At 43.0% G+C, this 12,046-nt stretch overlaps 1 protein-coding gene across 1 annotated transcript in view; it reads left to right on the top strand.

Moving 5' to 3' along the window:
- Nucleotides 1-12,046, top strand: part of LOC118001821 (constitutive coactivator of peroxisome proliferator-activated receptor gamma-like) — a 92,605-nt gene that overhangs the window by 8,992 nt on the left and 71,567 nt on the right. The window contains 2 exon segments of the mRNA XM_034991963.1: nt 1-296; nt 6,693-6,873. The exon segment at nt 1-296 is cut by the window's left edge and continues 11 nt beyond it. Of these exon segments, the coding sequence (XP_034847854.1) occupies nt 1-296; nt 6,693-6,873 (477 nt within the window).

Here is a 12,046-nt window from a genome sequence, read left to right on the forward strand (position 1 = left end):
GTACAGACCCTGAATCCAAGCAAGGAGTTCCCATGTGTATAGATCCTGAATCCAAGCAAGGAGTTCCCATGTGTATAGACCCTGAATCCAAGCAAGGAGTTCACTCTAAATATAAACGAGAAGTTCCCATATGTACACACACTGAAATCAAGCAAAAGTTACCTCTAGGGGCGGATCCCGAATTTGAGCTAGAAGCACCCATGTGTACAGACCCTGCAATTAAACAACAAGACCTCATGAATACGGAGCCTGAAGTCAAACAAGTAACCATGGTTTCAGACCCCGAAATCTTAAAGGTACGTAGATGTGCCCAGCCAAATCTGGGTGTCATGATTGGGAAAATATATCAATCAATTACTGACTTCTTGTAGTTCAGGCACTGTGGGGGACACACAACAGGATCCTAGCGGTGTAGTTGAGAAGTATGACATATGCATTGGAAGCTCACATTATAAAGTAGACTTGATATGGGTGCATGCGTGTCATAAAAGAGAGCTCTAGGAGTTTGAAGGAGAGTGGTCGCTGTGGGTTAAATACAGAGAGACGCTCCTGAAGAGGTAGAAGTAGAGCCAGACCTTCATGGGAGCTGAAATTTATAACAAATAGACAAATACCTGTTGCCTTGGGGCACGAGGTAGAATAGTAGGCTGGAGTATGGGGCCTGAGGCGAGATACAGGGAGAGAGATACAGGGAAAACGTGGAGTCTAGCCAGACTGTGAAGATTATTATATGCCCCACCAGGAGCTGGGACTTAATTCTGAAAGTGACAGAGAGTCCTTGAGGGTTTTTATGGAGGGCTATTTATTAACCACCTGTTATGTGTGAGGTTCTGTGCTAGGTGGGTTACACATGTTATCTCTTACCCTCAAACCTTCTGTTGTTCCTGACGGTGTCCCCATCTTCCATCCAGTTACACAAGTCACAAACCTGGGAATTCTCTCTCTGTCTTGTTACTCGTACCTATCCAGTTAGTCTCCCCACCCTAGTGTAAGCTGCCTCTTTTCTGGATTACCCGGTAACTCTAACAATTCTTCTGTTTGCCCTTTCCAACCACTTACCATGCTCCATGCAGAAATAAAGCCCTTTATTTGCATTCATAACTCTTCAAAGAGTAGAAACAGTAACCCTGAGTAGACTACAGCCTGCCAGCACCTCACCTCCTCCAGCTGGCCAGTCCCTGGTCTGTCGTGGCCCTCCTGGAAACCTCCCCTGCCCTGGTGCTGGTCTGTTCTGTAGAGCTGGGTGGCCACCCACCCAGATGGCCCCCGGCCATGTACCGTGTGGCTCCTGCTGGGATTTCGTGCTTGTGATAGTGCGGTGAGGCCAGGGTCTTGTTCGTTTCCTCCCTGCTCGGCCCCTTTTGCCTGTCACACTGTGTCTCACGGTAGCTGCTCACGAAGTCTTGAAGGTGGCGTTCCCTTTCTCTGATATCTTTAGGGCCCCTCCTTTAGCGACATCTTCCCTCCTTCCTGTACAGCTACATGGGTTGTCCTGTCTTGAAAAGTCTCTCACCTCTTTCTCTATTACGTACATTGTAGCAGATACGCTAATTTACTAACATAAAAAATTATAGTCCAAAGTAGGATGTGATACATACATTATGAGAGTTTCAGGTGAGAAAGTATTAAGGGGTTAAAATTATCCTACCTGGAAGTGTCCTTAAGTGCTTCATAGAAGGAAAAGAATGTGGGTTAGAAATCGGAGGAAGGGCAGAATCAGAGCTCCAGGTGGAAGTGTGGTCAGACAGTAGGAAAGAAGGACGGGGCAGGGGAGCCCACGTCTCAGCAGAGGACTAGACATCACCTGAACAGACTCAAAGTCAGGAAAATGAACAGAGAAGAGCTAAATCTAACTTTGCTTAAATTTATTTGGTTTTATTATGAGGTTGGATGTAGGAATGCTAGTTTAATATAGACCATGCAGAGATGATTCTCCACTAGTGACCAGAGGGTATTATTCATATTATTTCCCTTAACCACCACACAGTTCTGATCCTAGATGTGCTTGCCTCCATCACCGCATGAGGACATGGGTGTGAAAAGGCTAAGTGACATTGTCTGCAATCACACAGCTGGTACTGGCAGAGCCCGGGTTTGAACCCAGGCCTCTGACTGCAAGTTTGACCCTTTTTGAGATGACATCTGTGTTCCCTGATGGCACGTGGAAGGGTGAGACAGTCATGGTCGGTAGCCTAGAAGCATGAGCATGGAGGAATTTGTCAGGAAGCCACCCTGCTCCTAGACTTAGGCCTGGCTTCCAAGGTGGCACGTGATGTAGGCCCTGGAGCCACTCCAACAGTTTGCCTGAAGGACAGGACAGGGAAAGGCACACGGGCGGAGGAAGGGCAGAGCAGAAGGAGAGCATGCGGGGTACCTCACTGCCTAGAGGAGGGCAGGGTCTGCTTTTCAGCTGGCCCAGGACTCCAGTCAAGCACGAGGCAGCATCACCCACCGGCATGCACAGTACCACTCTGGGCCCTCTGCTTTTTCTGTTTTGACCTGGCCCCCGCTGTTTCCCAACTCACACCCATTTCCCGTTTGTGTATGGCCTTGCACATGTCCTCTCTGGGCTTGGGCTCTTCACAAACCCTGACTTGCATTCACCACACCAATAGGACCCATCCTTGGCCTTTGCTCTTTTACTGGACACCCTGGTCATCTCACCCAGCTTCCTGCAAAGAGAGTTCTGACAGATTGGGCGACAAAGGGCAGCATGTGTATCATGAAAGAATTTAGGACTTAGTTTTTATACACATTGAGAAGGTATTAGATATCTTTAAGCAGGGGTGTGATGTGATCAGGTATTTGTTTTTTGAAACATTGGTTATACTGCAGAGAATGGACTAATGTGGCTGTTGCAGAAACCAAGGTGGAAGACAAAAGAGCTAGAATTAGGACAATGGCAAAGGGGAGGAAGAAACACTGAAAAGTAAGTCTTGCTATGGAGGTAGGGGTCCTCCTGTGCTCTGGGATGGGTGTTGCCATGACTTAAGGATGGGCGAGGAGAGGTTTGACACAGAGGATAGCTAGGGAAGACCATCTGATGCTTAGAAAACAGGCCTCAATGCCATTACTCGGCAGGAGACAGACATCTGGAAGTCATCCGACTATACGTGGTAATGGAAACCCTCCAAGGAGAGGATTGAGCCCTCTGAAAACATGCCCCGAGAGAGGGCTGGTCAGACAGGGAGGGGAATGAGGGGCGGTGACCCCCGCAGAAACCCAAGGAGGCAGGTTTCAAGATTGAGAGGAGCAATAGTGAGGACCGTCAGGTGCTGCAGAGTAAAGTAGAATTGGGGCTGGGTGGCTGTTAGGAGGGTTTCGTGGCCTGAGAGAGCCACTGTCACGCAGGGGGCCTGGTGGAGGTCAGATGGCCGGGGTTTGAGGAGTACCTTGGAGGCAAAGGCTGGAGCTGGGGAGTGCTTACTCCTTCAGGAAGTGCAGCAGTGGAAGAGCCTTGGATGGGGAAAAGGGGAGGAGAGTGGTGGGAGGCCTGCCTGCAGGGGAAGTTGGGCCATTGTGGAAGGACAGATCACATGTTGTCCACACTAGGACTCTCCCATTGATTGGACTTCGTGATATCTTTGAAAACAATTGCGTGAAGTCCCTTCGGTTCCCCTTACATTTTCCCTCAAAATTTGTTTGCAGTGGAGTCTTCTAGCCCTATCAGATAGGTAACCCCAGTTCCAACGTGTATGTATTTCAACCCCACACAGTCCCCTAGAAACCCTTAGGTAGAAGGCTGTAGCACACAGCCGTTATCCTGGGCACATACCACAGCCAGATATCTATGTTTTCTCCGTAACAGAGTATTTTGGAAAATCAGTTAAATATGAAGCGTAAATTACTTGGTTCCATAATGTTGGATAAACTGAATTATTATGTTAGAATTTTAGATTAGGTGAATATGTTAAGGCTTTTCCAAGTGTAGAGTGCTATATAGATTTATAGTGAAGAACAGAGGTAAAAGGTACTTATTAAATGATTCTGATCCAATTAGTGAATTAAAGTTCTAATTGTAGAGAACTTACCTGAAAAACCCTGTATACACCCAGAAAACACCTCAAATTCTGTACAGTTGCCAAAATTGAAGATTTCTTGGCAGGGTGAATATAATTTATTACAACTTTCTAGATAGATTTGTCAAAATACCATCTCTCTTGAAATGAAAAAGACTCAGAAATGGGAGAGGGAATAGGAAAATAAGTCAGAAGCTGTTTGCCTCAAAAGGATCATAAAAAACGTAACTGATGTTTCTGATGGATTCAGTATCAAAAGGGGCACATAGAGAAATAGTTCACTTTCCAACGATCTTCCATTAGAGTATCAAATAACAGTCCTTTAAAAAATATTTTTTAACCTTACTGACCTTAAAGTTGCTAGCTTGTCTGCCATCCTAGTTTCAAGACATTTCAGCAAGGAGATAGACATTTTATAACATGTGTAGGCTCGTGACAGTGGCGACACCGGGGACCATGCGCTGCGTGCCAGGCCTCATGTGCAGAGTTCTCATTAACCGTTGCATTGACCCATTTAATCTTCAGGATAGTCCTGTGAGGTTGGCACTTTTATTAAACCTACTTTATATCTGAAGAAAGGGAGAAATAGAGTAAGACTCAATTCTGCAAAAATGAATCAAAATAACTAGAACTACTTAAAAGTATATATAAATAGAACACCGATTCACAGTTTTTGACATTCCAGGTTGTCCTAACACCACATTTTTTTTTTTATTTTTACAGATGAGAAAACTGAAGTTCATTTATTTTTTATGTGCATGTTACTTTGTTTTTTAAATTTTATTTTATTATGTTAGTCATTATACATCACATCATTAGTTTTTGATGTAGTGATGCGTGATTCATTGTTTTCATATAGCACCCAGTGCTCCATGCAGTACGTGCCCTCCTTAATACCCATCACCGGGCTAACCCATCCTCCCACCCCCCTCTAAAACCCTCAGTTTGTTTCTCAGAGTCCATAGTCTCTCATGGTTCGTCTCCCCCTCTGATTCCCCCCCCTTCATTTTTCCCTTCCTTCTCCTAATGTTCTTCATACTATTCCTAATGTTCCACAAATAAGTGAAACCATATGATAATTGACTCTCTCTGCTTGACTTATTTCACTTAGCGTCATCTCCTCCAGTCCCATCCATGTTGATGTAAAAGTTGGGTATTCATCCTTTCTGATGGCTGAGTAATATTCCATTGTATATATGGACCACATCTTCTTTATCCATTCATCCGTTGAAGGGCATCTCGGCTCTTTCCACAGTTTGGCTATTGCGGACATTGCTGCTATGAACATTGGGGTGCATATGGCCCTTCTTTTCACTACATCTGTGTCTTTGGGGTAAATACCCAGGAGTGCAATTGCTGAGTCATAGGGTAGCTCTGTTTTTAATTTTTTGAGGCACTTCCACACTGTTTTCCAAAGTGGCTGTACCAACTTGCATTCCCACCAGCAGTAACACCACATTTTAAATGCCTTTTGTGGCAGACTGTTTGGATTGAATTTTGAGTAGTAATCTGGGTAAATCACTTCCTACACTAATAAGAATGTTCTTCACAGAAAAAAATAAAACCTGTATGTAGGTTATTATAGGCCTCTGATCTTAGCTTTTTTTTCTTTTTTTTTTTAAGATTTTATGTATTTATTTGAGAGAGAGAGCATGAAGCAGGGAGAGGGAGAAGCAGACTCCCCGCCAAGCAGGAAGCCCAATGCACAGGGCTTGATCCCAGAACCCCGGAGATCATGACCTGAGCCGAAGGCAGAGGCTTAACTGAGCCACCCAGGCGCCGCTTAGCTCCTTTTTTTAAGGAGAAAGTGGAATGCAGCCCTGTGTCTCATCACCGACCTTGTGCCAACATTGCTGGTTGCAAGGCAGAAACGGGTGTGCAGCACGTGTGTTTTGCTCAATAAGGAATTACTGAACAGGTGAACGTGACACAGATTCAGATCCCAGGGAAGTTTAGTTGACTAGGGGAGATCAGACAAGGTAACTAGGGTAAATGTGGGATGAGCCCCATTAGGCGAGGGGAGGTGAGTTCTGGTTGGGAGCAGAAGACAGGGTGGTGAACCCTAACGAGAGAGGAGCTTATGAAGTGGGAGGGTAGGAAGGCCCTGAGGGGGTACATTTCCTGGAGCCCAAGTGAAGATGGAGAAGGATCGAGTGTCCCTGAGGAACAGTGAAGGCGTACTATTGTGACTGGATTCTGTGAGGTGGAGTGGTATCATGGGAAGAGCACATTGGGGCCTGGAATGTTAGGGTGAAGATTGTGGTAGCCATTCAGATGCTTTGTGGAGGGCAGTGACTGGACCTGTTTCTAAGGAGACAGGATGTTGATGCTGTGGAGGGTGGGTTGGAGAGGGGAGAAGTGGCCTGGGTTCAGTCAGAGTCTTTCATAGTGATGCTTATCATCAGGTAGACAAAATTCTGAGATGCCGCAGAAGTTGGTGTGGTAAGTCTGGTAGGCGGTTGGAGATTGGAGGTGCAGGAGTAATTGACAGTTTGGAGCCTAGAAGTGCCAAGGAAAGGAAACAATGCCAGCCCAATGTCATGAGTTTGAGGGACCATCACTCCATTTCTGAGTGCCTGAACACACTGGCATGGGATAAAAAGGGTTGGTTTTTTCTTGAAGGTTACTGTTTTGTTTTCGAGGAGAAAGCAGTTGTATTTGAATTTCACACAGGTCGCTCGAGCGCATCACGTCCAGGCAGAGAGCTACCTGGTGTACAACATTATGAGCAGCGGGGAGATCGAATGCAGTAACACGCTGGAGGACGCCCTCGACCAAGCTCTGCCCAGCCAGGCTTTCGTTTACCGCCCGGTGCGGCAGCGCGTTTACTCCCTCTTACTGGGGGACGGCAGAGGTGAGCTTGTTGGTCTCTCTTAGCAGCAGTGCTATTTGGAGTTGGATTCTGAGAAACAGACCAAATGAAGTAGAATGCATTCTTTCAGGACACGGATACAATTAAAAAGGGTTTTGTTTCTCTGTAAAATCTGTAATTGAGAATACCACTCACATCTGTACAACATTAAGGGTAAACGCCATGGGACATCTCTATCTAATTAGCAAACAGTTGATCAGTATTCATTAAAAGAAGAGTGCATTGTTTTTATAAAATGTTATACTTTTATTCCTTAAAAGGATTTGTGTTTTCTGAAAAATGTGAAAACCCTTTCCTCCTGCAGGAGTGTAGGGTATGTTTATTATTAGAAGACCATGTCTACTTATTCTTCTTCCAAATGTGATTTTCATAAAATAATTCCATAAAATCTAGTACATCATATTTTGAAGTATAAACAAAATTTTCCTTTAGAGCATTTGTATTTAGGTTTTTCCCATCTATATTTTCCTTGTGCAATAACAGCAAGCATGTAGGGAGAGGACTGTCAGTGGCCAGAGCAGGAAAGTTGGGGGGCCGTCATCACCCATTGGAAAATTAATTAGGCCCTGCTGCTCTCTTTTCAGGGGCATTGGGGGGCATTGGGAGTGGAGAAGAGCACTTCATAGTAGAGACTAGTGACGCTTCACACATGTAGTTACCTCTTAGGTGAGGTCCTGCTCACCTGCGACTGGCGTCCTGGGACACTGGTCTGACTTGAGAGTGCTTTAATAAGAAACAGGCCTGCACACACTGTGATTGGGACCGGAGACAGAAGCAGTAAGATCCCTATGAAAGGGTGTCTGTGGTCCTTTTGCCTAAAGTCCATTATTTCCGGACGTACCAATATTGATATTAAGATCACTCTATTATTCCAGAAAGTAAGCATTACATAACCTACAGGTGGTGATAGAATCCTCCGATTAAAATGCTGTCATGATTCTTTGCTTTGGCAGGGTGTGGAGTGGCAAGGTTCTTTGAATCCAATTTTTATTAGATTCTCGGCATATACTGCCTTTTCCCACATGTGCTGTCAGAATCCAGAGGCTTATGTGCCCTAAGGAAGACATGAGAAAGATGTTTACACTAATTGGAAAACAGAAACAAAAGAATCTATGGAATAAACTTTGGGACCAGATAGTATTTAAATAATTTTTTTCTATTTCTTTTTCTTATGTGGTTCTCTCTCCATATTCTTTCTTAACACAAGTGATTTCACGTTGATTCTAATGATTAAAAAAAAGACATCTTAATCATGAAAAAAATTTCACATTGTATAGTATTTGCCTGGAATTGTTTTTATTTTTTAAATTTTTTTTAAAGATTTTATTTATTTGAGAGAGAGATAGAGCATGAGTGGGGGCAGGGGAGAGGAAGAAGCAGGCTCCTCACTGAGCAAGGAGCCCCATGTGGGATCCGATCCCAGGACCCCGGGATCATGAACTGAGCTAAAGGCAGACGCTTCACCAACTGAGCCACCCAGGCGCCCCTGCCTGGAATTGTTTTTAGAGTAGCTTATTAAATGAAGTCCAAATATATGAATTTTACTAACTTAAATTTTATACTTTGTTAATGCAAATTATTTACAGCCATATTGGTAACTTGATTACTTAACCACAATAACAGGAATAATTACTCAAATTGAACTTGTCTTTACAATTGATCTTTACTCTCTTCTTTTTCCGTTTTTTGGCTTTCTCCATGAAGTTTACATTTTTAGGATGTGAACGTAAAATGCTGCTGTTGCTGGTTTACTTGTGGTGGTGGTAATGAGGCATATTTGCGTTGCTTGCTTGGCTTAGCTTACGATCCGTGTGTCCTTGAAAATGATGTTCTAACGTGGCAGCGGGGTTGACAGGGCTGTTCAAGTCTTCTCCCAGTTTCCTTTTGATTTGTAATTAGTTCTTGAGAGAAGTGTGTTAAGTCTGCAGGTGCTCTTGTGGATGTTTTTATTTATTCCCTCAGTTCTGTTAGTTTTTGCTTCAGATATTTTTGAAGTTCCACTGTTAGGTGCATATACACTGGGAATTGTTCTGTTTCTTAATGAATTGACCCTTTTAATATTATGAAATATCCCTTTAAAAAAAAAATCTGGTGATAGTCCTCGTCTTGAAGTGGGCTTTGTCTGACACTAACGTATGCATTCCAGTTTTCTTAAGATTAGTGTTTGCATTGTGTATCTTTTTTCTGTCCTTTTACTTTTAACCTTTTCTTTATACTTAATGTACATCTCTTTTAAGCAGTGTATCCAGTTTGACCATCTTTCTTTTTTTTTTTCTTTTATTTAATTATTTAATTATTTTTCCCAAGCCCCCAGTGTGGGGCTTGAACTCACTACCCTGAGATCAAGACCTGAGCTGAGATCAAGAGTCGTAGACTCTTAACCAGCTGAGCCACCAAGACGCCCCTGATAATCTTTCTTTTAATTAGTCTTTAGATCATTTACATTCAATGTAATTATTGACATGATTGGGTTTAAGTCTTTCATTTTGCCCTTTGCTCTGTTTTTTTCCCTTATTTTCTCCTTTTCTGACTTCTTTTGGACTAACTGAATAATTCTTAGTATTTTGTTTTATGTCCTCTTTTGGATTATTAGATTAACCTGTGTTGTTTTTTTTTTTTAGTGGTTCCTTGAGGGTTAATAATGTACATCTTTTTTTTTTTTTAAAGCCAGATCATAGAGTATTTTTTTTTTTAATTTTTTATTTATTTGACAGAGAGAGAGAGAGCGAGAGCAGGAACACAAGCAGGGGGAGTGGGAGAGGGAGAAGCAGGCTTCCCGCCAAGCAGGGAGCCCGATGTGGGACTCGATCCCGGGACTCCGGGATCATGACCTGAGCCGAAGGCAGACGCTTAACGACTGAGCCACCCAGGCGCCCAATAATGTACATCTTTAAGTTACCACAGTTTGCCTTCAAATAGTAGTATAACCGCATTGTGTGTGATGCATTGTAGCTGCGAACTTTCATTTTCCCATCATTTTTGCTATTGTTGTATATTTTTTAAATTTTTAATTTTGAAGGAATTACACAGTCATGGGAGTTGCAAAAACAGTCCATAGGCTTTCCTGTACCCTTGCCCCAGGCCCCCGCACAAACGACGTTTTGGGTAATAAAGTACAGTGTCAGAGCCATAAATTCACATTAGTGCAGTTTTATTAACTAGATTACGGCTCTTAATCAGCTTCATCATTTTCTACATTCACTCATTTATTTATGTGTGTGTGTATAGTTTTATGTATTCTATTCGATGTCAAGATACAGAATTGGTCCATCCTTACGAAGGAGCTCTCTCATGCTGCCCCTTTGTGTCCTGCCCTCCGGCCCTGTCCGCTGTTCCCTACTAGTTTGTCCTCGATCTCTGTACCTTGGTTTTTGTAAAAATGTTACATACATGTTTGGTCATGTCAAGAATGTTACATACGTGTAATCTTTTGATATTATGCATATGTTTTAAATCCCAGAATAGGATTCTTATTTTTACTTTAAACCTGGGGCTGGCAAACTTTATCTGTGAAGGGCCAGATGATAACAAATATTTTAGGCTTTGAGGGCCCCTGTAGTCTGTGTAACAAGCACACTCTCCTGCTGCAGTGTAGACATGTCTTTGTCTATCACAGGAGCGAGGCTGTGTCTCAGTAAAGCCTGATTTCCTTTTCCATGTCACAATTCCCATGAATTTTATATAATCTTCCTGTGTCACAGAATATTCTTTTGATAATTTTCTAATCATTTAAAATAATGTGAAAAGTATTATAGCTTTCAGACTGCATATCACAAGCAAGTCAGACATGGCCCATTGGCTATCATTTTCCAGCCATTAATTTAACCAGTCAGTTGCCTTTTAGAGGAGTTTACAAAAGAGAAGTCTTTGAAGTGCACCATTGCTGGTGCTCTCCATTTCTTTGTGTAGATCCAATTGTCCTTTGGTATCACCTTTCTTCATTTAGAGAACTTGCTTTTACATTTCTTATGGTGCTCATTTTATTTCCTGATTTTTTTTCCCTGAAAATATCTTTATTTCAGAAGTGTAATTTTGTTGTATATAGAATTTTAGGTATTTTTATTTTTTGTTCAGCACTGTCAAGATGTTGTTATGTTGTCTCTAGCTTGTATTGGCTGTCACGTGGTGACCGTGGTCCTTCTTACTGTTGTTCCCCATCTGTAACAAGTGTTTTTTCCCTTCGGCTGTCCATAAGGTTTTTCTCTTGCGCACTGGTTTTTAGTAATTTGTCTAACCTGAGCTTTGGAGTGATATACTCAGTGTTTATTCTGCTTGGGATTCCTGAGCTTCTTGGACCAATGAATTTATACTTCCTATCAAATTTGGGGAAAAAGTGAGTTTTATTTCATCAAACATTGTCTCCTCTCTCTATTGCTTTCCCCTCTCACTCTGGGCCTCCCAGTTCCATGCTTGATTTATTGCTCATGGTGCCCATTATGCTCCCCGGCTTGCTTTTAAAAAAGCCTCTTTTCTCTGTGCTTCAGTTTGGATAGTTCCTGTTGCTCTTATTTCAGCATCTAATCTGCTATTAACCCATCCAGTGAAATGTTCATTTCAGATATTGTGTTTTTCAGCTGTTAGTTTTTTAATCTTCCATCCCCCGCCCCCATCTTCATGTTTGCCTTTAAATCCTTAAATTTATGCACAGTACCTGTTTTCAAGTCCTTGTCCACTAATTCCATCAGCTCCATCATTTCTGGGCCTGTGTCTGTTGATTGACTTTTTCTCCTTGCAAGGGGGCCATGTGTTTCTGCTTATGATCCTTAAGTATTTCTGTTTATTTTCATGTCCACTGTGTTTTGATTGTAGCCTAGAAGATTTGGGATCTGTGAAGGGTATTGACTTGTGTTCTGTCAGGCACTTAAATTTACCAGATCCTTTTAGGGCTTGCCTTAAGCTTTATTAGGCTTGGTCTGAGAAGACTTTCACTCTAGAGCTGGAATGGCCCTGCTCCTGAGGCTTGGCCTTCCTGTGCTGTGCCCTGAGTGCTAGGTGTCTAATGAGGGTCTCTGCACGTTGGCTGGTAGGACTGATGTTGTGGAGCTCTGTAGGGTCAGCTGGTTGCTCGGTGGGGCTGGTCTGTAGTTGTCCTGTCCAGCCTCCCTGAGTTTTGCCCTGGACATGTTAGAGCTCAGTCCTCAACTAGGACCTCAAG

The sequence above is a fragment of the Mirounga leonina genome, unplaced genomic scaffold, assembly GCF_011800145.1.
Source record: "Mirounga leonina isolate KUSES-001 unplaced genomic scaffold, KU_Mleo_1.0 Mir_54, whole genome shotgun sequence".
Classification (NCBI taxonomy): domain Eukaryota; kingdom Metazoa; phylum Chordata; class Mammalia; order Carnivora; family Phocidae; genus Mirounga; species Mirounga leonina.